Source organism: Phaseolus vulgaris, chromosome 3 (assembly GCF_051622355.1).
Source record: "Phaseolus vulgaris cultivar YP4 chromosome 3, ASM5162235v1, whole genome shotgun sequence".
Taxonomy (NCBI): Eukaryota; Viridiplantae; Streptophyta; class Magnoliopsida; order Fabales; family Fabaceae; genus Phaseolus; species Phaseolus vulgaris.
In genome coordinates this window covers 25,769,394-25,793,828 of record NC_143500.1, presented here as the reverse complement: position 1 = coordinate 25,793,828, position 24,435 = coordinate 25,769,394, and the positions used below count along the sequence as shown (strand labels likewise).

Genomic DNA, 24,435 nt, shown 5'->3' with positions numbered 1-24,435 from the left:
TGCACACTTGTCGGGGTTCGCCTCTATCCCCCGCTCAGTGAGCATGAATCCCAAGAACTTCCACGCCTCGACTTCAAAAACGCCCTTCTCCGGGTTCAGCTTGAGGCGATACTTGGTTATTGTGGCGAACAACTCCTCCAGGTCAGCTATGTGTCGCCCTCTTTTCTAGGAGGTCACCACCATGTCATCAACATAGGCCTACACGTTTCTTCCCAGCATAGGTGCGAGGACTCTATCCATCAGTCTCTGGTAGGTGGTGCCTGCATTCTTCAGCCCAAACGGCATGACCTTGTAGCAGTAGCTACACGTCTCGGTCATGAACGCCGTTTTGCTTTCATCTCATGGATGCATCTTGATCTGATTGTACCCCGAAAATGCATCCAAAAAACTCAGCATCTTGTAACCCGATGCGTTGTCCACCAACGCGTCGATGCTGGGCAATGGATACGAATCTTTGGGGCACACCTTGTTCAAATATGTGAAGTCGACGCACATTCTCCACTTTCCATTCGCCTTCTTTACTAAAACAACATTGACCAGCCACTCAGGGTATTGGATCTCCCTGATGTGCCCAGCGCTCAACAGTTTCTTCGTTTCTTCTTGCACGACGAGGCGCCTCTCCTCGTTGAACTTCCTCCTCCTCTGTCGTACAGGACGGACTTTGGGGTCCATGGTGAGATGGTGGCATAAAAAATCTGGGTCGATGCCTGGCATGTCCGAGGCGGACCATGCGAATGCGTCTAGGTGGCGCGAGATTACTGTCGCCACCTCATCCTGCTCTTCCTGGCTCAGTAATCGTCCCAACTTGAATACCTTACCACCAATCTGCCTCTCAACCACATTGTCTATCGGCTAGGGTCACCTATCTCGCACGCTCTCTGCACGAGACTCGCTTCTGTGGCCTTCTCTCCTAGGTGTCGCCTCATCGGTTACCTCAGGCGAGGCCTCCTCTGATACTCCTTCCATGGGCGAGGCCTCCTCGGATACTTCTTCCATAGTCGAGGCCTCCCCATGTGCTTCTTCCAAGGGTGCGGCTTCCCTGGGCATTTCCTCCGCGGGTATGGCCTCGCCGAGCGTAGCTTCGACAGGCATCCCCTGTTCCAAGGGCTCTACCTCCGTGGACGTCGCCTCTTCCAAGGGCTCTACCTCCATAGGCATATCTGAAGTGGGCGGGCGTTCCATCACCATGATCACCCCCCTTTTCGTTTTTAAGCTATTCTCATAGCATTTCCGGGCCTCCTCCTGATCTGATCACGACCACCCTGCACTAAGATCTGGCAACTTCATCTTCATGTGGCGCGTGGGGGCCATTGCCCTTAGCCTATTCAGCACAGGCCTACCCAACAAAATGTTGTAGGCTGAATTGGCATTCACAACTAAATATCGAATGCTCTCGGTACGTGACGCCGTTCCATTAATAAACGTTGTCCTTAGCTCCAGGTAGCCACGTACCTCCACTTGGTCCCCTGCGAACTCATACAAACATCCAGTGTATGGCCTCAGCAGGTCAGGGGACAACTGCAGCTTGTTGTAGGTGGACCAAAACATGACATTTGCGGAACTGCCCTGGTCCACGAGAACTCGGTGCACCCTTCTCCCAGCGGTGACGACCGAAATGACCACAGGGTCATTATCATGTGGGACGACATCACGCAGGTCAGCCTTCGTGAACACAAGGTCTGACTCCCACGGGTCATCCAACCCTTCCTTAGCTATGGAATTAACTAACTTCACATACCTCTTACGCTGAGAGGCAGTGGGCCCTCCTCTTGAGAAGCCACCAGAGATGGTGTGCACTTCTCCGTGGATCGACATCTCATGCGCCTGATCCTCCTCGGGCACCGTCAAGGCCGCGACCATAGAAGACCCGACCAGATAATCCTTCAGAAAACCATTCTTCACCAGCTTATCCAACTGATGGCCCAACACCAAGCAGTTGTTGATGTGATGCCCAAACGCCGGGTGGAACTTGCACCACAAGTCTTTGTGAGGTCCCGACACTTTGTCAGTCTTCACTGGTGGCCTCAACCTGTCTACTATGTTAGGCACGGCGATGAGATCCTTCAACTCTACCACAAATTTGTGCCTCAGCGGCCTATTCCCCTCCCTCGTCGGCCTATTTCCCTCTGCCCACCCCCTAGCCTGGGGCCTCCTCGCCTTGTATGGGCGCTTCCTGTCCTGACCCTTCCTCCTCGTTGCGTCCTCGTTGACTCTAGCGAGTTGTGCACGCGACGGTGCTCTGGGGCGTGCGGGTGCAACACTTGTGCGCTTCTCGCATACCTCGCCCTCAGTGGCGATGTGTTCCACGACGCGACACCTAATCTCAGCAAAGGTTCGAGAGCGTCTTCGGATGATTGACTCACAGAATGGTCCAGGGCACATCCCCTTCCTGAAAGCATATACAATCATCGGCTCCTCCGTGGTGCCAACCTTCACCACTTGCGCTCTGACACGGTTGATGTATTCCTTCAAGGTTTCGCCTTGATACTGCTTTACGTCGAACAAATCGTTACGATACCAGTGGCGGAGCCCGGTTTGCTAAGTACTGTTCACGAAACAACTGTGAGAGCTGTGCGAAAGAAGTGATGTGGCCGTTTGGAAGGCTGGCAAACCAGTCCATGGCCATTCCAGTCAACGTGCTCATGAAGAGCTTGCATCTTACAGTGTCAGAGCTGCCTACCAGCATCATCTGCGTGTGGAATGCAGTGAGATGTGCCTCGGGATCCTCCATTCCTGTGAAAGTTACCTTAGGACCCACGAACATGTGAGGGATCACCGCCTCCATGATCGATTGCGAGAACGGTGTGGAGAACTCCCTCGGTGGAGTGAAGCACTCACAATCATCTGCATCACGTAGCCCTGAGCTGTTGTGCAACCCACGACGCAGCTCCTCATTCGCACGACATAACTCTTAATTTCTCGCCTGAGACGCCGCGAGGTCCGCCTGCATGCACTCCTGCCCTGCCTTCGATACGACCATAGCCTCCTGAAGCCCCTGCATGATCTCCATGACCTGCTGCATGGTCATATCATCACTCTGAGCACGCGTCAAACTTTGCCTGGTTGTCCTCATTTTCTGCGGTTTCTTGGAAATCTTCAAACTGTTACGGTGGTTCTTGACAACTCTTCCGGTGAAAACGAATGGTTTTGCAAACGAACGGTAGAAACTTCAAGAAAACGAAGAACAAACGGTTGGAACTCAAACAAACTACGAACAAACGGTGGAAGCTGAGCAGACTTACATGATGAACGATGAACTGAACTGAACTTCAACAACGAAAAACGAGAACTTCAATTGAACCGAAAGCGATCGGTGAAACTGCGTAAACTTCTTGATGAACGGTGGATCTTGGAAGATTCTTGAAGAACTCTTTTGAAAACTGCTATTGAACCTCTCTACACCTGCGGTGGGACTGATGTTTCAAATAGGCCCCACGGTGGGCGCCAAATGTTCCTGCCAGTTGACCGAAAAGATCTTCGTGCGTTGCTTTGACTCGCGAACAAGGACTTCTTTGTCTTCAACTCAGATCTTCACCCTACTTCGCCGTGAGTACCTGAAATAGAGTGAGCAAAGGGCGCCCTCGCAACTGTTTGCACTCCGACGATCAAGTCAGCAAGCAGAAAACACCAAACACCTCCGTATCGGAGCACCGTAACTGAATGCTCTGAAGGTGTGTAACTGAATTGTAACTAACTTCTCTCTCTCTCTCCAATCACTCGTGTGTACAGTGAGTAAGCGAGTAAATGATTAGAGTGTGTGTAAAATGTGTGAAAACGTACCTCACTAACCTTTCAGAGAAGCTTATATACCTTGGGTTTCAGTGCTTACTGCCACGTGGGCTTTCTGACTTAACCGCAACTCCACTTGGAAGGCCTTACGACGCTGTAACCCAACTTAGGGAAATTTCAGCGTGTAAGTCTTCCTTCCTCAAAGTGCATATGGTGCAAGGGGTGACTACCTGGGTGCCAACTCATGCGCCCCAGCCTCTAGCCACTCACTCTGTGAGTGTATCATCCTTCCTCTCGTACCACGCACATGGATTACCCCTGGGCGTGGCCCTCTCCTGGGTCGTATCTATCCCAGGGATTCTCTAGAGGTGGCGTGGGTACTTCATGAGTCAGGTTACTCCCTACTGGTACTGGGGATATGGCCTTGAAGCCACCTTTCTCTTTCCCTTGTTACTGTTCTGGGGTACCGGGTCCCGAGGCCTCCTCGTCCGTACCGTGGCCTCTTACTGGGACACCCCCTCCACGGTCTTCCCTACCTGTGGGTATCAGAGGGTGTCACATATGAGCCGAAACATACCCTCAGAATAACGGGTCGTGTCTTTAAGATGGAAGACGCTCCAACTTGGCGACACCCAAGCCTAACGACGCCCATACCTAGTGATGCCCAAAGCGGTCAACATGCTGACTTTCCTTCTTGGTGGTCCCCACCATATGTTTGACTTTGACCTTGGTCAACGCCCGGGGACGGGTCGGTACAAGAATCATCAAGAAGTGTTCAAGAATGAGGAATACCAAGCAAAGTTCTACGGCGCGTGTGGGAAGTGAGAGCTTGACCCTACAACAAGTGATGGGGATGATGCAGGGCCTCCAGGAGGTGATAGCGGCGTCGAGGGCGGAGCAGGAGCGTATCCAACTAGACCTTGTGGCGTCACAAGCAATAAATGAGGAGTTGCACCGCACCAACGAGGAGTTGCGTCGCGGGTTGCGCAACCAAGCAAGGAGCCGCAAAACAGAGGATCAAGAATGCCTTACGCCTCTCAGAGAGTTCCCCATGCCCTTCTCGCAAGCGATCATGGATGCGGTGATACCATCCACGTTCGTAGGGCCAAAAGCTACGCTTACTGGTGCGGAAGATCCAGAGGTGCATCTCACTGCGTTTCACACGCAGATGATGCAGGTTGGCGATTCTGACGCCGTGAGGTGGAAGTTGTTCATGAACATGTTGGTGGGAGTGGCGATGGACTGGTTTCATCAGTCTCCCAGATTGCCACGTGACTTCATTTGCAGAGCTGTCGCAATTGTTCAGGGAGCAATACATCGCGAACCGCGCTCCCCCACCCATTTCTTACGACCTCTTTGACGTAAGGCAGTATTAAGGGGAGACGCTAAAGGAGTTCGTGAATCGTTTCGGGGCGCAGGTGGTGAAGGTTGCCACCAAGGATGAGACGATGATGGTTCATGCATTTCGGAAAGGGATTTGTCCTGGCCCTTTTAGTGAATCTCTCATCAGAAACCGCCCCAAAACCTTTGTTGAGATTAGGCGTCGTGTGGTGGCGCACATCGCAACAGAAGGTGAAGTAAATGAAAAGCGCGCGTGCGTTGTCCCCACGCGCCCACGTGCACCGGTGCGTGCGCAGCGCATGAGGGTGCATGAGGTTGCAGCGGGTAAGAAGACCCAGGGAAGGAAGCAGCCCTATGAGGCTAGAAAGCCCTAGGCGAAGGGGCGTGCGAGGGAGAATAGGCACAATTTCATGGTGGAGTTGAAGGATCTCATCGCAGTGCCCAACATAGCAGAAAGGCTGAAGATCCCAGCGAAGACTAACAAGGTGCTGGGACCCCACAAGGATGCATGGTGCGAGTTTCACCAGGCGTTCGGACACCCCATACGCAGCTGTTTGGCGTTGGGGCATCAGTTGGATGAGCTGGTGAAGAGCGGGTTTTTGAATGACTATTTGCCAGAGTCACAAGGAGTTGGGGCCTTAGCAATGTCAGGGGAAGATCAAGGGCATGAGATGCCTGTACATGGGGAAATCCATACAATCTCGGGTGGATTCTCAAGAGGAGGGTGCATCGCCTCTCAGCGCAAGAGGTATACACGTTCGGTAATGTCGTTAGAAGCGCAGGTGGTGGATGACGTACTGGACGAAGGCTGACCTTCACAACGTCATTCCACATGACAACGACCCTGTGGTGATCTCGGTGGTGACTGTAGGGAGGAAGGTGTATAGGGTGTTAGTGGATCAGGGCAGTTTAGCAAATGTAATGTTCTGGTCCACCTTCAACAAGTTGCAGCTGTCTCCTGACCAACTCAGGCCCTACACAGGGTGCTCGTACGGGTTTGCTGGAGATCAGGTGGAGGTGCGGGGTAGCTGGAGTTGAGGACCACCTTCATAGATGGCTCCTTCTCCCGCACAAAGAATATAAGGTACCTAGTGGTTAATGCGCACTCTGCATATAATGTTTTGTTGGGAATACCAGCTCTAAACAAGTTAAGGGCGGTGGCGTGGCCACATGAACATGAAGTTGCCAGACCTGAGGGGAAAGGTGACAGTGATCAAGTTTGACTAACACGAGGCTAAGAGATGCTATATGAATAGTCTCAAAGCCAAAAGGGGGGTGTTCATGATGGTGGAGCGCCCGCCAGTCAAAGTGGACCGCACAAGAGTAGTTCACGCGGAAAGCACTCGGGAGAGGCGACCCAAGCCAGTGGGGAACGTGCTGGAAAGGCAGATTGGTGGTAAGATGTTTAAGCTGGGTAAGTGATTGGACCAAGCGGAACAAGACCAGGTGGCAGGGGTGATAGCGCGTCATCTGGACGCCTTCGCATGTCCGCCTTGGACATGCCAGGCATAAACCCGGGCTTCTTGTGCCACCGCCTTACCATGGATCCCAAGGTGAAGCCTGCTCGCCAGAGAAGAAGGAAGCTCAACGAAGAGAGGCGTCTAGTTGTCCAGGAAGAAACGAAGAAGTTGTTGGATGTTGGCCACGTTAGGGAACTTCAATACCCTGAGTGGTTGGCGAACATGGTCTTAGTAAAGAAGACCAATGGGAGGTGGAGGATGTGTGTAGACATCACTGACCTCAACAAGGCGTGCCCTAAGGATTCATACCCCCTGCCCAGTATTGACGCCTTGGTAGATAACGCCTTGGGGTGCAGGATGCTCAACTTCCTGGACGCGTTCTCAGAATATAACCAGATCAAAATGCACCTCAGAGACGAATGTAAAACAGCGTTCGTGACCGAGACGTCCTGTTATTGTTACACAGTGATGTCGTTCGGTCTGAAGAACGCAGGAGCCACATATCAGAGGTTGATGGACAGGGTCCTTGCACCTATGTTGGGGAGAAACGTCCACACCTACGTAGATGATATGATGGTGACCTCACAGGAGAGGGGCCAGAACGTACCTGATCTTGAAGAGCTATTTGCTACAATAGCGAAGTACCGTTTGAAGCTAAACCCCGAAAAGTGTGTGTTTGGGGTCGAGGCAAGGAAGATTTTTGGGTTTCCTACTCACCGAGCGGGGGATAGAGGCAAACCCAGAAAAGTGTGCGACATCCTTGCCATGAGGAGCCCTGCCTCGATAAAGGAGGTGCAACAGCTGACAGGGCGGATGCCTTGTCCAGATTTGTATCCGCTGGAGGAGACAAGGGCCACCCTTATTTCCATTGTTTAAGAAGAAATAGCCGGTTTGTGTGGACCGTAGAGTGTGAGGAGGCGTTCCTCAAACAAATGGGCAGGTAGAGTCCACCAACAGAATCCTGCTTAGGGGTCTGAAGAGGAGGCTCGAGAAAGCTAAAGGAAACTGGGCGGAGGAGGTTCCTAGAATAGTGTGGGCATACCACACCACGCCTCAGTCCACCACCGGAGAGACACCTTTCAGCTTGGTGTACGGGTCAGACGCAGTGATCCCAGTTGAGATTCGGGAGAGCTCACCACGCTTCCAGAGCTTCGTGGCTCAGGAGTCCAATGAAGAGAGAAGGGTGAACCTGGATCTGCTGAACGAGGTGAGAGAGGAGGCGAGGATCAAGGCTGAAGCAGTAAAGAGAAGGGTGGAGCATAAGCACAATTCCAAGCTAAAGCCCAGACAGTTCCAAGTCACTGACTTGGTAATGCGGAAGGCTCACCCATACCAATTGGAGAACGAGCTGTCCCCAAGTGGACTGGCCCTTTTAGGGTGACAGAAGTCCTAGGAAATGGGACGTACAGGCTCGAGACCTTAGAGGGAGGCCGCATTCCTCATACCTGGAATGCAACCAACCTCAAGTTTTATTTCAGTTAAAAACTCTTGCATAGTATACAATTTAAGGGAACACTCTTTTTTCCTTACAAGGTTTTTTTAATGAGGTCACCCAATAAAAAATTACATTTTCAAGTATTCCTGAGTTTTTTGTACGATGCAGGGGAGAACGCCGCCGCTTTGGTGTTTAGACACCTCAAGAGGGACTGGCAGTCCCCTTTGGAACGCCTCCTCCTCGAGTGTGGGCACCAGGCGCGGACAACACGGTTCAGTAAGAAACGAACTCGTTGCCTTGATGTTTAGACACCTCGAGAAGGAATGGTAGCACCTTATGCTACGCCTCTCCTCGAGTGTAGGCATCAAGCGTGACTAGCAAAATTTGACTGGTAATGAACTTGTCGTCTTGGTGTTTAGACACCTCGAGAGGGAGTGGCAGTAGCCTTTGGGACGCCTCCTCCTCGAGCGTGGGCACCAAGTGCACTTGTCGTCTTGGTGTTTAGACACATCGAGAGGGAGTGGCAGTAGCCTTCGGGACGCCTCCTCCTCGAGCGTCGGCACCAAGTGCACCAGTTGTCTAGGTGTTTAGACACCTCGAGGGGGAGTGGCAGCTTCCTTCAGGATGCCTCCTCCCCGAGCGTGGGCACCAAGTACAAACAGTAGGCTCCGACCAATTAATTCCTCCTTCACCTTTAAGTGAACATGAGGCCAGAAACGCGCCTTGGAGGTAGAAACCTCGAGACCGCAAAGTACAAGTAAGTGTCAAAGCAAAGAAGTACCTTTCCCGAAGCAAGAGGTGAAAACAAGGGCGTTAGAGGGTCCATGCATGTTCTCTTCTTTGACAAGTAACTAAGAAAGATAGAGGAAGAAGGTGAGAAGACGTGCTTCCTAAAGTTCAAAGTCCTAAAGAATTGTAAGAGTACGGTATGAAGGCAGCATCAGAAACGCTGTAAGTAAAAAGGCAAGTAAAAGCGGAAGTAGAAATGAGTAAACATTGATAATTAAGTTCTAAGCTACATTCAAAGTACAAATGTTCTTAAGAGTACAGACTTAAAGCCTAAAAGCTAAACGACATTTTGTTGAGAAGGCCTCGGCACGACTTGTCCATCGACGCGTGGTTCGCCGTGGCAAAGGGCGAAGTGTCCATCCCAGGATGTTTGCAAACAACCTGAGCCAAGGCATCTTCAAACCCGGCAACATAGGCATCAACAACGTCGTTAAGGAGTTCTTCCTCAGCCTTCTCGAAGCTCTCATCTTGGGCAACCATCTCTTTCTTAGCTTTGGCAAGGGCTTCAACTTTCTCTGAAAGCTCTCACTTGGTCTCCTCAAAGATTTTGGCCTGCTCAGCAAATTCCTCCTTGATTTTCTCAAGGGCCTCAGTTTTTCCAGCAAGCTCCTCCTTGATTTTCTCAAGGGCTTCAGTCTTTTCAGCAAGTTTAGTTTCAACCTTACCCAGATGCATCTCCCGGGTAACAGAGCGCTCTTCAAGGCTGGCCATTTTGGCTTTGTTGGCCTCAGCAGCTTCTTTGAGTTCCACCACCTCAATGCGTAGTGGCACCACTTTGCTGAGTAATGTCGTGTACTTCTGGCCTTCATTGTGAAGCTTCTTGTAAGCCTCCAACTCAGCCTTTCGAAGAACACCCAACTCCTGAGTTAGTGCGATTTCCTGGATAAAGAAGCTCTAAGCCTGGTTGGCCATTTGCTCTTTTACTTGAGCCAGTTCGTCTGTCAGGGCCTCATCAGCAAAGTTCCCCATGGTCTCTTGTTGATAGCCTCTCAGGATTTGTTGGAGGACCAGGGGAAGCTCAAGGGCAGGTGCAGGAGTAGGCTCTGGAACAGTCTCGACTCCTTCATCAAGAGCAAGAAAGTTTAGAGGTGAGGAGGCGCTTGGAGGGTTGTCCCTTACTGAGGCAGGACGCCTGGCAGAAGAGGAGTTAGAGGTGGCTACCATTGTTGTTTTCCTCCTCTCGAAAGCAGAGCCCTCCACATCATCAGAAGCGATGAGCACCACCCCTTTATTTTTCTCTAGGGGGGATGGAGGTGGAGAAGCCTTGATTGTGGCCAGAGGAACGACCGCAATTGGAGCTGGGGAAGCGAGGGCAGGTGCGGCATGAGGGGAAGCAGGTGTGGCATGTGGCGAAGTAGGGGTTGGAGTGGTCTGAACAGAGGGTGCAAGAGGAGCAGTAGGGGAGGCAGGCGAGGCAGGCGGGGCAGGATATGCAGAGGTACCTGCCTTGCCAGTGGTTGCGTTGTCACGAACAAACAAGACCCCAACTAGTCTTGCCCGCTTGTCTGCGTTCAACACCATGCTTGCACCAAAGAAGAAGAGTTAAGAATCAAGTAAATAGGAGAAATCAGAGAATCAGTACTGTTAGAATGTATGACTTTAAACTAGGGGGGGTGAATGGTTTAAAGAGGGTTTTCGCAAACTTTTTAGTCTAGAATGAAATTCCTTTGAGAAAACTTGATTAAGAACTCAGGTTGCCAAAAACACAAAGCAATTTAGCACATCACCAGAAAAACAATCAGTTGTTTCGCAGAAACAATCGGTTGTTTATACCAGTTAAAATATACAAACTGAAATTAAAGAGTTTAAGGATAGAGAGATTGCACACACAGTTTATACTGGTTCACTCTTAAACCAAGAGCTACATCCAGTCTTCCCAGAAACCACTGGGGGAATCCAGTAAGCAATCAAACCTAGATTACTTACAAACACCACCAAAGAAGTGACCTTGATCCCCTCAAGACACACACTTCCTTTGGCTCAGCTCATACACCACCAAGACTGCTGATCTTGACAACCTCAAGAGCACACAACACTTCTTGGCCTATCACATCAGAGTTTACACAAAGTACAGAAGGATTACACTTGTTACAGAATGATCTGAAATCAATACAAGATGAAAATCCTATTCCACTCTCTCTTGATCAAAGCAATCTTTCAACTCTTGAAAAACCCAAATCAGTTGAAAACTCAAATATGTTTTTCTATGATTTAATCTAAGTTGTTTTTTGTTACAAAAGCTTAATAAACTATTTATTGCTTTCAAAGACTGGTCAAAGCATTTACAACAAGAGCGCATTCAGTTATAAAATCATTTAAAGCTCAATAAAAGCACAAAACAGTTTTTTGTTATGGTTTGAAAACAAGCAATCGGTTGTTTGGGTTTGACTACAAGTCAACCATCAAAAACAGTTTTCAACCTTTCTCAAAACACCTAAGTATAAAACAATCGGTTGTTTCGACAAAACAACAGGTTGTTTTTCACTTAGTTTGAAAAACACTTTCAATTAAAAGGTTTGAGAATACTTAAGCTTTGGATTCAATCAAGAGTGGATTTACACAGATAATCTACCCCATATCCTATTCTAAAACACCTCAGCAACAGCAAGCACATCCAGCCTTCCATCAAACTCAAGGGATTTGGATTCTTCAAAGCTTCAACACACTTGATTCAACATAAAGTACTCTGGGCTAAGGATCAATAGATGGAACCTTGGAATTGTTGAAGAGTTCAACAAAATGCAGTTCTAGTTAGGGCTCGCCCCATGCCATTCTCTCAGGTGATCATGGACATTGTGATACCAGCCACGTCCATGGGCCCAAAGGTCACCTTCACATGTCTAGAGGACCCAGAGGCACATATCACAACTTTGCACAACCAGATGGTGCTTTCAAGAGGCTCTGACGCTGTGTACTTTAAGCTATTCATGAGCACACTGGCTAGCGCAGCGTTGGACTGGTTCGTAAGTCTCTTTGACGGACACATTACTTCGTTCGATCAATTCTCCATGTTGTTCAGAGAACAGTACATTGTCAACCGGGCTCCCCCTCCAATCGCTTACGATCTCTTTGACATAAGGCATTACTAGAGAGAGTCCTTGAAAGAATTCTTAAACAGGTTTGGGGTGCAAGTGGTGAAACTACACACCAAGGATGAAGCTATGACGGTGCACGCCTTCACCAAAACAGTGCTGTCAGGACCCTTCAGCAACTCGCTGATCAGATGTTGCCCAAAGACGTTTTGCAAGATCAAGCATCAAGTTGTGGCACACATCGTCGCAGAGGATCGGGTCACAGAGAAACGCAGTAGTGTTGGCCCTGTCCGACCTCGGGGAACAGGTCGTCCTCAGCCCATGAGGGTACATGAGGCAACGACGGAGAAGAAGGCCCCAGGAGCACAACCGCCATACGAAGCAAGGAAGCCCCAAACCAGGGCACACACGAGAGAGAACATCCCACCCAGACACAATTTGTGGGGGGACCTTAAGGAGATGATTGCCATTCGTGATGTGGTCAGTAGGCTAAAACCCTCGTCGAAGACTAATAAGAAGTTGGGGCCCAGTAAAAGTGCTTGGTGCGAGTTCCACCAAGCCACTGGCCACAACCTACGCAGCTGTCTGGCGTTGGGATTCTAGTTGGATGAACTGGTAAGAGGCAGTTTCTTGAAAGACTACCTACAAGACTTGTAGGGGACCCTGACGACGGCGACCCCAACAGGAGATAAGAGGCACGAGGTGCCCATCCATGAAGAAATCAACACTATTACTGGAGGATTCTCTGGAGAAGGGTGTATCGCTTCCCAGCGTAAGAAGTACGCCAGAGGAGTGATGATAGTGGAAGGGCAGAGGTCGGACCAGACGCCCGAGCCTGACCTTGTCTTCACCAGAACAGACTTGCGGGATATGGTTCCACACGACAATGATCTCGTGGTGATCTCAGTGGTGACAGTAGGCAGAAAGGTGTACCGCGTCCTCATAGATCAAGGAAGCTCAGCCGACGTGATGTTTTGGTCGACTTTCAACAAGCTGCAGTTGTCCCCTGACCAGTTGGTTGCCTGTACGGTTTCACAGGAGACCAGGTGGAAGTGCGGGGGCACATAGAGTTGGGGACGACCTTCACAGATGGAGCAACGTCCCGCACCGCCAACATCAGGTATCTTGTCGTTAACGCTCCTTCGACCTATAACATTCTTTTGGGCAGACCTGCTTTGAACAGAATAGGAGCAGTGGCCTCGTCGAGGCATTTGAAGATGAAGTTGCCTTCCCTTGAAGGAGCCGTGATCACCATGAAGTCTGATCAAAAGGAGGCTAAAAGGTGTTATGAGAACAGCCTCAAGACAAAGAGAGGAGTGTGCTCAGTCACCACCCAACCTCCAAGGGAAGAAGAGGTCACTCGACTCGAGATCGCCCAGAAGAGACGATCCGAGCCTGTAGAGGCGGTGCTGGATTGGGAGATCGGGGGTCAGAAGTTCAAGCTTGGCAGATCTTTGGCCAAGAAGCACAAGACCAGATTTCTGACGTCATAGCACGACACATGGATGCTTTCGCATGGTCAGCCTCAGACATGCCTGACATCAACCTCGATTTCCTGTGCCACCGCCTCACCATGGACCCAAAGGTCCGACCTGTCTGTTTGAGACGAAGAAAGTTCAATGACGATAGGCAACAGGTCATTAAAGAAGAGACCCAGAAACTGCTGAGCGTTGGCCACATCAGGGAGAAACAATACCTAGAGTGGTTGGAGAACATAGTGTTGGCCAAGAAGGCCATCGGGAAGTGGAGGATGTGTGTGGATTTCACGGATCTTAATAAAGCCTTCCTGAAGGGCTCCTACCCACTGCCCAGCATCAACGCCCTGGTAGACAGCGCCTCAGGGTGTAGACTCCTTTGTTGATCAAGAGTGATCATGTGCTTTAAAGAATCCAAATCCAAGGTGTTTGATGAAAGGCTTGTGTTGCTACTGTGTTTGAGTGGGATTTGTGTAGAATAGAGTGTGATCCACTCCTTTGTTGAATCTAAAACTGATGTGATTTAAAACCTTTTTGGAATCAAATGTTTTTCCAACTAAGTGAAAAACAACCTGTTGTTTTGTAGAATCAATCGGTTGTTTTTCTCTTAGGAGTTTTGAAAAAGGTTGAAAACTGTTTTGGTTTGGTTGACTTAACTGTCAAGCCAAAACAATGGGTTGTTTTGTAGTTTCAACCGATTGTTTCTTTGAAAATCCTAACAGAATTATGTTTTAAATGGTGAATTTATTTTAAATGTTTTCTAGCTGAATACGCTCCTTCATTAAATGCTTTGGCCAATCTCTGGAAAATATAAATGGTTTGTTTATGTTTTCAAATAAGTAAGAAATAGTTTTGAGTTTTTCAGTTTTGACAGATTTGATTCTAAGATTTCAAGATTCACATCAAGTTTTGGATTTTCAAGTGAGAGTGGAATAGGATTGCAATTGTATTCAATTCAGATTGTATTGTAATCAGGTGTAATCCTTTTTAAACCTACTGTATTTATGGTGTTGTGTTTCCAAGGAGTATTGGGTTCTTGAGGTGTTCAAGATCAATACTCTTGGTGTGGTTTTCCAAAGGTAGTGTGTTTCTTGAAGGGTTCAAGGTCACTTGGTGGTTTGTGTTTTGTAATCTGGTTTGATTGCTTAGTGGATTACCCAATGGTTTTCTAGGGACTAGATGTAGCTCCTGGCTTAAGAGTGAACCAGTATAAACTGTTTGTGTGTTTCTCTCTTACCCTGAACTCATTTAAATTTTGTTTTAAACTTAACTGATATAAACAACCGATTGTTTTTTTGTGTATTGTTTTATAACTTCTTGAGTTCTTGGCTAACTTGATTCCTATTCTGGATTTATACAAAGAATTTCATTAAACCTGAAAAAGTTTTCAAAAACCCCTTTTAAACAATTCACCCCCCCTCTTGTTTAAGGCCATATATTCTAACATCCTTAGCTTCTTGTATGCTTTCTCGGGGTACAATCAGATCCGCATGCCTCCCAAGGACGAATACAATCAGATCTCCTGTTACTGTTACAAAGTGATGCCCTTCGGGCTCAAGAATTCAGGGCGACCTACCAACGACTGATGGAAAGAGTACTTGCGACCCATGATAGGGCGGAATGTCCAGGCATACATGGACGACATGGTGGTCACCTCCCAGGTGAAAGACCAACACGTCGTTTATTTGGAAGAGCTATTTACTACAATAGCTAGATATAGGTTGAAGTTGAACCCCGAAAAGTGTGTGTTTGGGGTAGAGGCAGGAAAATTCTTAGGGTTCCTACTCACTGAGCGTGGGATAGAAGCGAACCCAGAGAAGTGTGCTGCAATCATAGGTATGCGCAGTTGACAGGGCGGATGGCCGCACTGTCCAGATTTGTGTCAGCGGGGGGAGATAAGGGGCATCCCTATTTCGAATGCCTCAAGAGAAATAACAAGTTCATCTGGACCAAGGAGTGTGAAGAATCCTTCCTCAAATTGAAGGAGTACTTGGCCACCCCCCAGTACTGTGCAAGCCACAACCTAGCACACCGCTTTGGTTGTACTTTATAGTCATAGATCGGGCGATCAGTTCGGTCTTGGTCCAGGAGCAGGACCAGGTACAAAGACCAATATACTTTGTGAGTAAAGTGCTCCAAGGGCCTAAAGTAAGGTACAAGGCCATAGAGAAGGCAGGTTTGGAAGTAGTGTTTGTAGCGCGAAGACTTCGCCACTACTTCCAGAGCTTCATGGTGATCGTGATGACAAACCTGCCCATTCGCAAGGTCTTACCAAAACCTGATGTGGCAGGAAGAATGGTGTGTTGGGCATTGGAACTATCAGAGTTCGATGTGCAGTACAAACCTAGAGGCCCTATCAGAGGCCAAGTTTACGCCGACTTCGTGGTAGAGCTCCTTAGAAGCCATGCACCAAGAAGGAGCAGATTTCAGGTGGGTCCTCTAACCAACAGGGGAGTGGGGCTGGTATCATCTTGGAAGGGCCAAATGGGTTGCTGATCGAGCAAGCCCTACGGTTTGCTTTCAAGGACAACAATAACCAGGCAGAGTTTGAGGCCCTCATAGCTGAAATACTGCTAGCCAAGGAGATGGGGGCGAAAAGTTTGATAGCAAAGAGTGACTCTTTGTTGGTAATAGGACAGGTTACAGGAGAGTACCAGGCCAAGGACCCCCAGATGGCTGCATACCTACAGTATGTTCAGATTTTGAAAGAGACTTTCGCGGTGTTCGAGTTAGTACATGTCCCTCGAGAACAAAATGCCTGAGCTGACTTGCTAGCAAAGCTCGCCAGTTCAGGAAAGAGGGGCAGACATAGGACAGTCATACAAGAGACCCCGAGGACACCTCCAACCACCACAAACGACGCAGCAAAAGTCCAACAGATAAGCATCTCGGAAGGTGTCAAGAGAAGTCATCGGTCGTTGGCTCAAGAAACCCTGAAAATGACCAGAATAAGCACATACGCGTTACCAGGGGAAGAGTCAATGCAAGTTTGCCTGGCTGGAGCATGAGAGACTTGGATGTCCCCCCACCGACTCTACTTGGCTGATGGGATACTCTCACTGGAACCCACAGAGGCCATAATAGTCAAGAAGAATTCGAGCAAATACACCCTGATCAACGGGAATTTGTTCAGACATGGTTTCACTCACCCCACCTTGATATGTGTAAGTGGTGAGCAGTGCACGCGCATTATGGCGGAACTTCACGAAGGGATATGCGGGAGTCACATCGATGGTCGAGCTCTCTCATCGAAGGTTGTTCGCGTAGGATATTATTGGTCGACCATGAGGGAAGATTGCACGAGGTATGCACAACGTTGTAAGCAGTGCCAACAACATGCTGACTGACACAAGGCGCCCCCAGAAGAGCTGAGGTCGATCTCTAGCCCATGGTCGTTTCATACCTGGGGGATTGATATTCTCGGGCCATTCCCTCTAGCAGTTCGACAAATGAAGTACCTCACGGTTTCCATTGAGTACTTCACAAAGTGGATAGAGGCAGACCTAGTGGCGCAAATCACAGCCCACAAGGTCCAACACTTTGTGTGGAAGAATATAGTATGACGTTTCGGAGTCCCAAAGCGGTCGGTATCCGATAATGGCACCCATTTTGCTAGCCAATAATTGGGAAAGTTGTGCATAAAGCAGGTGTTCACATCAGTCGAACACCCCCAGACGAACGAGCAAGTCGAGTCTGCCAATCAAGTTTTGCTCAGAGGTCTGAAGAGAAGGCTAGATAAAGCCAATGGGACCTAGACAGAAGAATTTCCTAGAATTGTGTGGACTTACCACACCACTCCCCAGTCCACTACCAAAGAAACACCCTTTAGCTTGGTGTATGGTTCGGACGCGATGATTCCTGTAGAGATCCAGGAGAGCTCACCACGTTTGCAGAACTTCGTGGCTGAAGAATCCAACGAAGAGAGAAAGGTGAAAGTGGATGTTCCGTCCGGTTGACCTGTGACGTCTTTGTGCGCGACCTCAACCGTCAGCTAGGGACTCCTTCCCACTGGTTACCTGTGGATTCCTGCAAAAAGAGGACAAAAAGGGCGCCCTAGCGGCCGTTTGCACTCCGACGCTCAAGTCAGCCAGCAAGAAACACCAAAACTGTGCACCTCCGTATCTGAGCACCGCGTATGGCACTCTGAAGGTGGTAAAAAGAACTGTGTATTGTGTGTATATTCTCGCTCTGGCAAACAACCTCTTTTCCAGTCCCTTGTGCGTAGCCTCACGACTTCGAGCAAGCAACTGGAGTGTATTCTGGGAAAATTTGCCAAAACTTCCAAACCCGTTCCCAACATTCTCAGCGCTATTTAAACTACCCAAGCATTTAAAGCGCCTTAAAGCGCTTTTAATCACAAACGTAACGCACTCAATCAGCGTGTCTAATTAGAAAACGTAGCGCATTTAAGACGTTGAAACGCTTGAGAGCCTTTATAGTACCTTAAACGCTCGAAACAGAAACTGTACTAAATGACTTTAATTACCTGATACCTGGCTAAAGGGTGTTTCCATTCTAACATGGCTTTCGTACTCGTGGAGGGCCTCACAGCGCCATGGCCCCATCCGGGGACGTTTCTACGTGTGAGTCCCCCTGCTTGGGAGGGCTACTACGCAAAACTTTTTGGGTGCCAACTCATGCCCCCAATCATCTAGTCACTCACTTTGAGAGCGTATCTGCCTTCCTCTCGTACCCTGCACCCGGCTACCCTGGGCGTGACCTTCCTCTTGAGTCGTATCTGTCCCAAAGGCGTCTCTGGGGCGGTAGGGGTACTTCACGAGTCAGGCTGCCCTACACTGGTGTTGTTACTATGGCCTTGAAGCCACCTTTCTCTTCTCTTTATCACTCTCCCGGATCATCGAGACCTGAGGCCTTCCCACGGCGTCGCTCCCTCCATGGTCTTTCCTACCCATGGGTATCAGGGAACTACACTGTGATTGCCTTGCCTTAGTAATATTTGATCTGGGCGACGCCCTAGTTGGGCGACGCCTTCACCTAGGCAACGTCTTGCCTTGGCGACGCTTCCTTTTGGCGTCACTGGTACGTGGCGCCTCTTTACCCAGGCAACGCCTTATGTTGACCTTGACTCCTGGTGTTGACTTTGACTCCTGGTGTTGACTTTTACCTTGACTTAGTCAACGCCCGGATACGGGACGGTACACAAGCCCCCCAGTCTTAAGCCGAAGACTTGTCTTCAGCGCAAAGACTAAGGCCTCGCCCACGCCGTCCACGTGCCACCCTGATGACGTGTCACTCCCTGCTAACTCAACAATTCTCGAATTATTGACGTGACACTCTCTGAACCATAGGAGCGCTCTTAATGACTGATTGGACATCCTCTGAAACGGGGAAAATAACACCTTTTGGGGCTACCCTTGATCGCGCGCCACGTGGCCCATCGTACGGCCAGCCTCTAGAGACCCTTGCGTTTCCCCTGGGCGATTGATCCTTTGACACGTGGCACGATCTCACGGCTCCTAGTTAGCGCCTCTTGGGTTGCAAATGTAACGTTCAAGTTACCCCCAAACCCCGCGCTCACCCCACTGTTACATTCATTCCCCCTGCGTCTCTGCACTGTTCATCGCCTTCAACCCCTTTCTCTGCAATTTCTGCTCTCTCCCTCCCGTGCTCTCCTTCCGCCTTCACTTTGACAGCAAAGGTATGATTTTCGCATATCCACGACTCTTCCCTTTCGTCGCATTGCATGATTTATTGAACTGCTTGGGGCTGTTGACATTTATGCATTACTGCGTTCTTCCGCTTCTCCTTCCTTCTCTGTTCCCTTCTCCTTCTGTCTGGGTTTTCTCGCGTGGGTGGTGTTTCCTGGGGTTCACTCCCCTTCCTGTCATGGCTACACTTGTTAAAACCTTTTTCCTCTCTTCTTTCTCTAGCTATTTATTCACACCATGACGCGCACGAACGCGGAGTCTGATTTCTCCCTCAAGTCCAACTACAAAGCCTACTACCCATGGGCCCCCGACGAGCTCTTGAACGAGTGTACCAGCCTGACTACCTTCCAGGACCTGGAAGCTCATCGTGGGGATCCCCACTTGTATAACTTTAACGCTTTCTGCCGCACTCACGACGCTCACATATCCGTCCGTCCCGGCAGGCCTGGGGAACCTGTCTGCGTGGACGACAGACCTAGAAAGGGGAACCCTTTCTTCTTTATGTACCAGACGGTGTTTAAACACGTAGGGGTGCGTCTCCCATTCACCCCCTTTGAAAGGGAACTCCTCACCGAAATTAATACCGCCCCCGCCCAGCTCCACCCCAACAGCTGGGCATTTGTAAGGGGTTTTCAAATTCTCTGCGGGCACCTGGGCATCCTTCCCTCCGTAGACGTTTTCCTGCATTTCTTCGAAGTGAAGAAGCAAGGGAAAAGCTTCTGGGTAAGCTTTTCCGGGATCGCGGGCAGGATCCTCCTCTCCCTCTTCCAAAACTCTTACAAAAACTAGAAAGGGAAATTCTTTAGAGTGTGCAGCGCCAAGCACGACCCCACAGCCTTGGACGGCTTCCCCCTTTATTGGACGGAGCGTCCTAAGCTGCTTAGGGCCAAAGCCCTGGAAGAGCTATCTCCTGCTGACAGGGAGGTAAGCAAGGCCTTGGCTGGGCTGGGGATCGTTTTTGATACATTGAAGCTTGTTGCTAGCGAATACAATGCTCACGCCCTGACCACATACTTTGGTAAGGAGACTCTCCCCTCATCCTTTTTGTTGTGAACACCTTGCTACCGGATGTTTGCTCCCACAGCCTCTTCCCCCTGTTTCCCATGGTGCCATGTTACTTGCATCTCACGCATCTATGCGCTTTGTAATTTTGTATAGTTGCTTTGGCCTTGATTTCTGCTGCTTGGTCTATCTGGATGTAGGATCGGTGATGGACGCCTCCAAAAGGATGATGCTGGAGAAAGCGATGAAGGAGGCTCGTGCTGCCAAGGCGGGCGCCTCCTCCGCCCCTGCTGCTGATCCGATCCCCCCACCAACTCTGCCACCGCCACCACCGATCACCACCGAAGCCCCCCTAGGCTCATCTTCGTCATCTCAACATAGCCCCGAGGCGCTTCAGACTCCCGGCTCTCCTCTGCCCATCGCCGCCGTTCCTCTAGTCGTGGCCTCGTCGCCGGCTCCAACCCCCCTTGACAAAGGGAAACGGGTCTTGGAGATTTTATCGGATGATGAGGACTCGGAAGGTGTGGCACCCTTCAAGAGGAGGAAATCTGCGCGGGTTCCCCTTCTGCCAGAGGCGTCGCCCCAGGGAGGGGACTTCTTCATGGATAACCCTCCAAGTGCGACCTCACTTCCCCCCACAATAGTCCAAGGGGAAGAGGGCGAAGGCGCCGAATCTGCTCCGCCTCCGCCACCGGCAGAAGTCTCTGCTTCCCCTGCTCCCGTCGCTGCCGCCCCCGATCTCATCGCCATCCCTCCTCCAATCATGCATCTGATGAGGGGCTTCAGTGGTGGAACTATGCCAGAGGGCACCGACAGGAAGGAGGGCATGCCTTTCTACTTGGGGGCCTTCTTGGCGGTCGCCCTTGAATGGCGCGCCCAGGCCAGAAATACTATCCTGCAAGCTCAAACCCTCCAGGCCTTGGAAACAAGGGTAACTGCCCTGGAGGAGGAAAAGAAAACCCTGGAATGCCAAAACAAGGCCTACCAAAGCACTCTGAAGCAGGCTCAAGAGGCCAAGGAAAAGGCTGAAAAGCAACTGGCAGAGGCGTTGGGGTTCCAGGCTGTACACTCGGGAAGTCGCCCTCCAAGTTCAGTTAACGGGCCGTCAAGACTTAGTCGAAGCTGACGCGGAAGTTCAAAAGGACTTGAAGGACCGTTGCTGTGAGCAGGCTGACGAGATGGAGCGGATGGAGGGGGAAATGGCTACCCAGGCCAAAGCTATGGGCCTTCTCCAGGTTGACTACGACAAACTACAGGTCGAGGTCAGTCGGCTTCGTGTGGAAAAGGAGGCTTTGGAGAAGCAGGTAACTTCTGGGGACGCCACCATTGAGGAGCTAGAGAAGGACAAAAAGGCCCTCATCCAGGACATGGCGGGCACTTTCGATGAGGGATTCCAGGAAGCTCTGGCCCAAGCAGTCTGTATGAACCCGGGGATCGACATTTCCAACTGCGATTCCACTCACCACATTGTTGATGGAAAGGTCGTGCCTCTGGAGATGGACGATTGAGCCGCCACCCTCGATCATCAGCCCATTCCTTTACACTTGTTTTAACCTTCTTTGATAAACTTGTAATTCTTTGAATCGTCTGCACTCTTGCTACAACTCTGGGATTTTGTATGATTACTTTCGTGCCCTCGCAACATAGAATTCTGCCTGTGTGATCTTATTCTCATTCTTTACCTTCGCGTGCTTCGGTTGTTTTGCCTGTATTATACCCGTTTCTTTCACTTCGTTGGGCGGCCTTGTATGCCCGGGAAAGGTCACGCGTCAATGCCCACGCCCATGGAGAGGCTCACCTAGTGGAGCCGTATCGTCCACGGGGTGTCTCTAACACCAAAACGGCCCTTTCCTTGATCCTTAACGCCCGGCGCCCACGCCTAAGGAGAGGCCTGCTACAGCAACGCCGTATCGTCCCCGGGTGTCTAAAACGCCGAGTGCTCTGGGGGGGGGGGTTCGTTCCCTCCATGGTCTTTCCTTCCCATAGGTATCAGGGAACACCCTACCAGTGATTCGCTGGCGTTTGACAGTCTCGTCTCCCTCCACAGTCTTTCCTACCTGTGGGTATCGGGGAGGCGGCCCTGCTGATATTTGGGTTGGCGACGCCCGCGACGTCTCACGCTGGCGTCACCCTTTGCGTCCTTCCAGGCGACGCCTCGGGCGTCTCATGCTGGCGTTGCCTTGGGCGTCGTCTTTACCTTGACATTGACTTTGACCTTGGCCTTGGTCGATGCCTGAGGACAGCGAAGAGCTCAAGGTTTTGCCCGTGCCATCCACGTGGCGCTTCTTGTATGGCTGATGGGACGTTCAGTCATTCGACTTGATCCACGTGGCGCTTCTTGTATGGCTTATGGGACGTTCAATCATTCGACTTGATCCACGTGGCGCTTCTTGTATGGCTTATGGGACGTTCAGTCATTCGACTTGGTCCTGATTCCTACTGTGCCCCTGACCCACTTCTGAGGCGCATCGTACCACTGGGCATTCTGTTGATACGACGTGTTCTGAGTTTAACCAGGGGTGCCAGGGCCATCCTTCCATCTTCTGCCACGTGGCTCGATCGTGCGGTGCATCCATTCGCGTCGTTTAGCGCTCTAACTGCAATACCTCCATGTGCGTCGTTTGGCGCTCTAACCGCTATATTTAATTCTTCAAGACTTTGAAACTGCACTCATCATTTCTGCGCCTTTCGTAACCTAACTGCACCCTTTCTCCTCTCGGGAAGAGTTCTTCCAGTGTCTGTTCCCACCGGCGTTTTACCTTTGCCAAAACTTCAAACCTCCCTGAGTCTATTCAAGAATGTCATCTTGTGCTACTCCCCCCAGGGTCGACCCCAAGGACCTGTATCCGTGGGCTTCGAGGGAGCTCCTTGACGAATGCTCCTGCTTACTCTCCACCAGGGCCATAAGGGAACACAAAGGGGATTCATGCTCCTATGATCACCGTGCCTTCGCGAGGAGGCACGACGACGACATTGTTGTGCTCCCTTGCACTCTGGGGGAGCCAGTATGCGGAGATGAACGGGCCAACGATGGGGTCCCCTTCTTTTACTTCTACCAGGTGGTTTTTAAGACCATCGGCGTGCGCCTGCCCTTTTCCCGGTTCGAGAAGGAACTGCTGACGGAGATCAATGCCGCTCCGGCCCAGTTATACCCCAACAGCTGGGCCTTTGTCAAAGCCTTTGACATCCTCTTCGGGTTTCTGGGTTGTGCACCCTCGGTTGACCTCTTTATTCACTTCTTTGAGGTGAAGAGGCAACGGCACAACCTCTGGGTAACTCTCAGTAACGTTCCTTGGAGAGTTCTCCTAGCCCCCTTCCAAAACTCATTCACCGGGTGGAAAGGCCGGTTCTTCAAGATCTGCTGCACTGACCTCGTTCCCACCGCTCTGGATGGTTTTCCACTGTACTGGGTGAGAGAGGCGAGGGCCCTCAAAACCAAACCCTTCAGGAAGCTGGCTCCGAGTGACCAAGTGGCTTGCCGGATTCTTGCTGAGGCGGGAAGTTTTGACTCCGCCACCTTAATCAGCTTGGAGTTCAACGCTGGAACTCTCGAAAAGTATATATGTATGAGTCACTGCCCTAGAAACTTCCGCCTTTATTGCTTTCTATCTGTGCATGTTTGGCTTCATGGTGCCTCTGACACATTCATCTCCCTTGGTGCAGGTTCGAAAATAAACCAAGAGAGGAGGACACGACTTACCCGAGCTCTGCGGGCTGGGATCGGGGCTTCGTCTTCCTCCAGTGCTGACTCCAATGGCCACTGAGAAGTGGCTCGTTCGTGTTTTTGCATGATTTGTAATATTTGCCCCATTCGCGCTACTCCCATTGTATCGAACATTGCTTGAAACATCAACTTTTCTATACCATACTTGATTTTTTGCAACGCCACTTTACTTTGCATACGTTTCGCATATTGTGCGCTTTTCCTTCGTCATGTTCCTCAACGGCGCCTACACTCAAGCGACACCTTCTCTCTTGGCGACGCCTTCACCTAGGCGACGCCTTCTCTCTTGGCGACGCCTTCACCTAGGCGACGCCTTCTCTCTTGGCGACGCCTTCACCTAGGCGACGCCTTCTCCTAGGCAACGCCTTCTCTCTTGGTGACGCCTTCACCTAGGCGACGCCTTCTTTCTTGGCGACGCCTCACATTACTTCAAACGGAGAAAGATAAAGGCTGAAAACCAAGGCACGGCTTTTTCTCAAACTTGTTTTTTCTTTTATTTAGGTGACCTCATTAAAAAACCCCGGAAGGGGAAAAAGAGCGTCCCCTTTATCAAGACTGTTACATAGCTGCTTTACATAAGTCAACTAAAATAAAACTTCAGATTGGCTGCATTCCAACTGCGCGGGATAGGACCTCCATCCAAGGTCTCTAGGCTGTACGAACCGTTGCCCTTAGCCTCAGTAACTCTGAAGGGTCCGGTCCACTTGGGAGACAGCTTATTCTCCAGCTCGTATGGGTGGGCTTTCCTCATCACTAGGTCGCCGATCTAAAACTGTCGT

At 50.3% G+C, this 24,435-nt stretch overlaps 1 protein-coding gene across 1 annotated transcript; it reads right to left on the bottom strand.

Moving 5' to 3' along the window:
• Window positions 1-1,251: 1,251 nt before the first annotated feature.
• Window positions 1,252-2,785, bottom strand: LOC137839190 (uncharacterized). The gene is made up of 2 exons (XM_068648316.2): window positions 2,663-2,785; window positions 1,252-2,487 (listed from the first exon to the last, which is right to left on the bottom strand). Exons 1-2 carry the CDS (start codon window positions 2,783-2,785, stop codon window positions 1,252-1,254), a joined length of 1,359 nt encoding a protein of 452 aa, XP_068504417.2.
• Window positions 2,786-24,435: the final 21,650 nt, after the last annotated feature.

What these genes read in the sequence shown, in the direction of transcription:
- LOC137839190 (XM_068648316.2), bottom strand. Translation starts at nt 2,785, where the DNA reads ATGGAGGCGGTGATCCCTCACATGTTCGTGGGTCCTAAGGTAACTTTC. An exon ending in TGGTAGGCAGCTCTGACACT is followed by an intron (nt 2,488 to 2,662) that starts GTAAGATGCAAG and finishes GACGTAAAGCAG; the next exon opens with TATCAAGGCGAAACCTTGAA.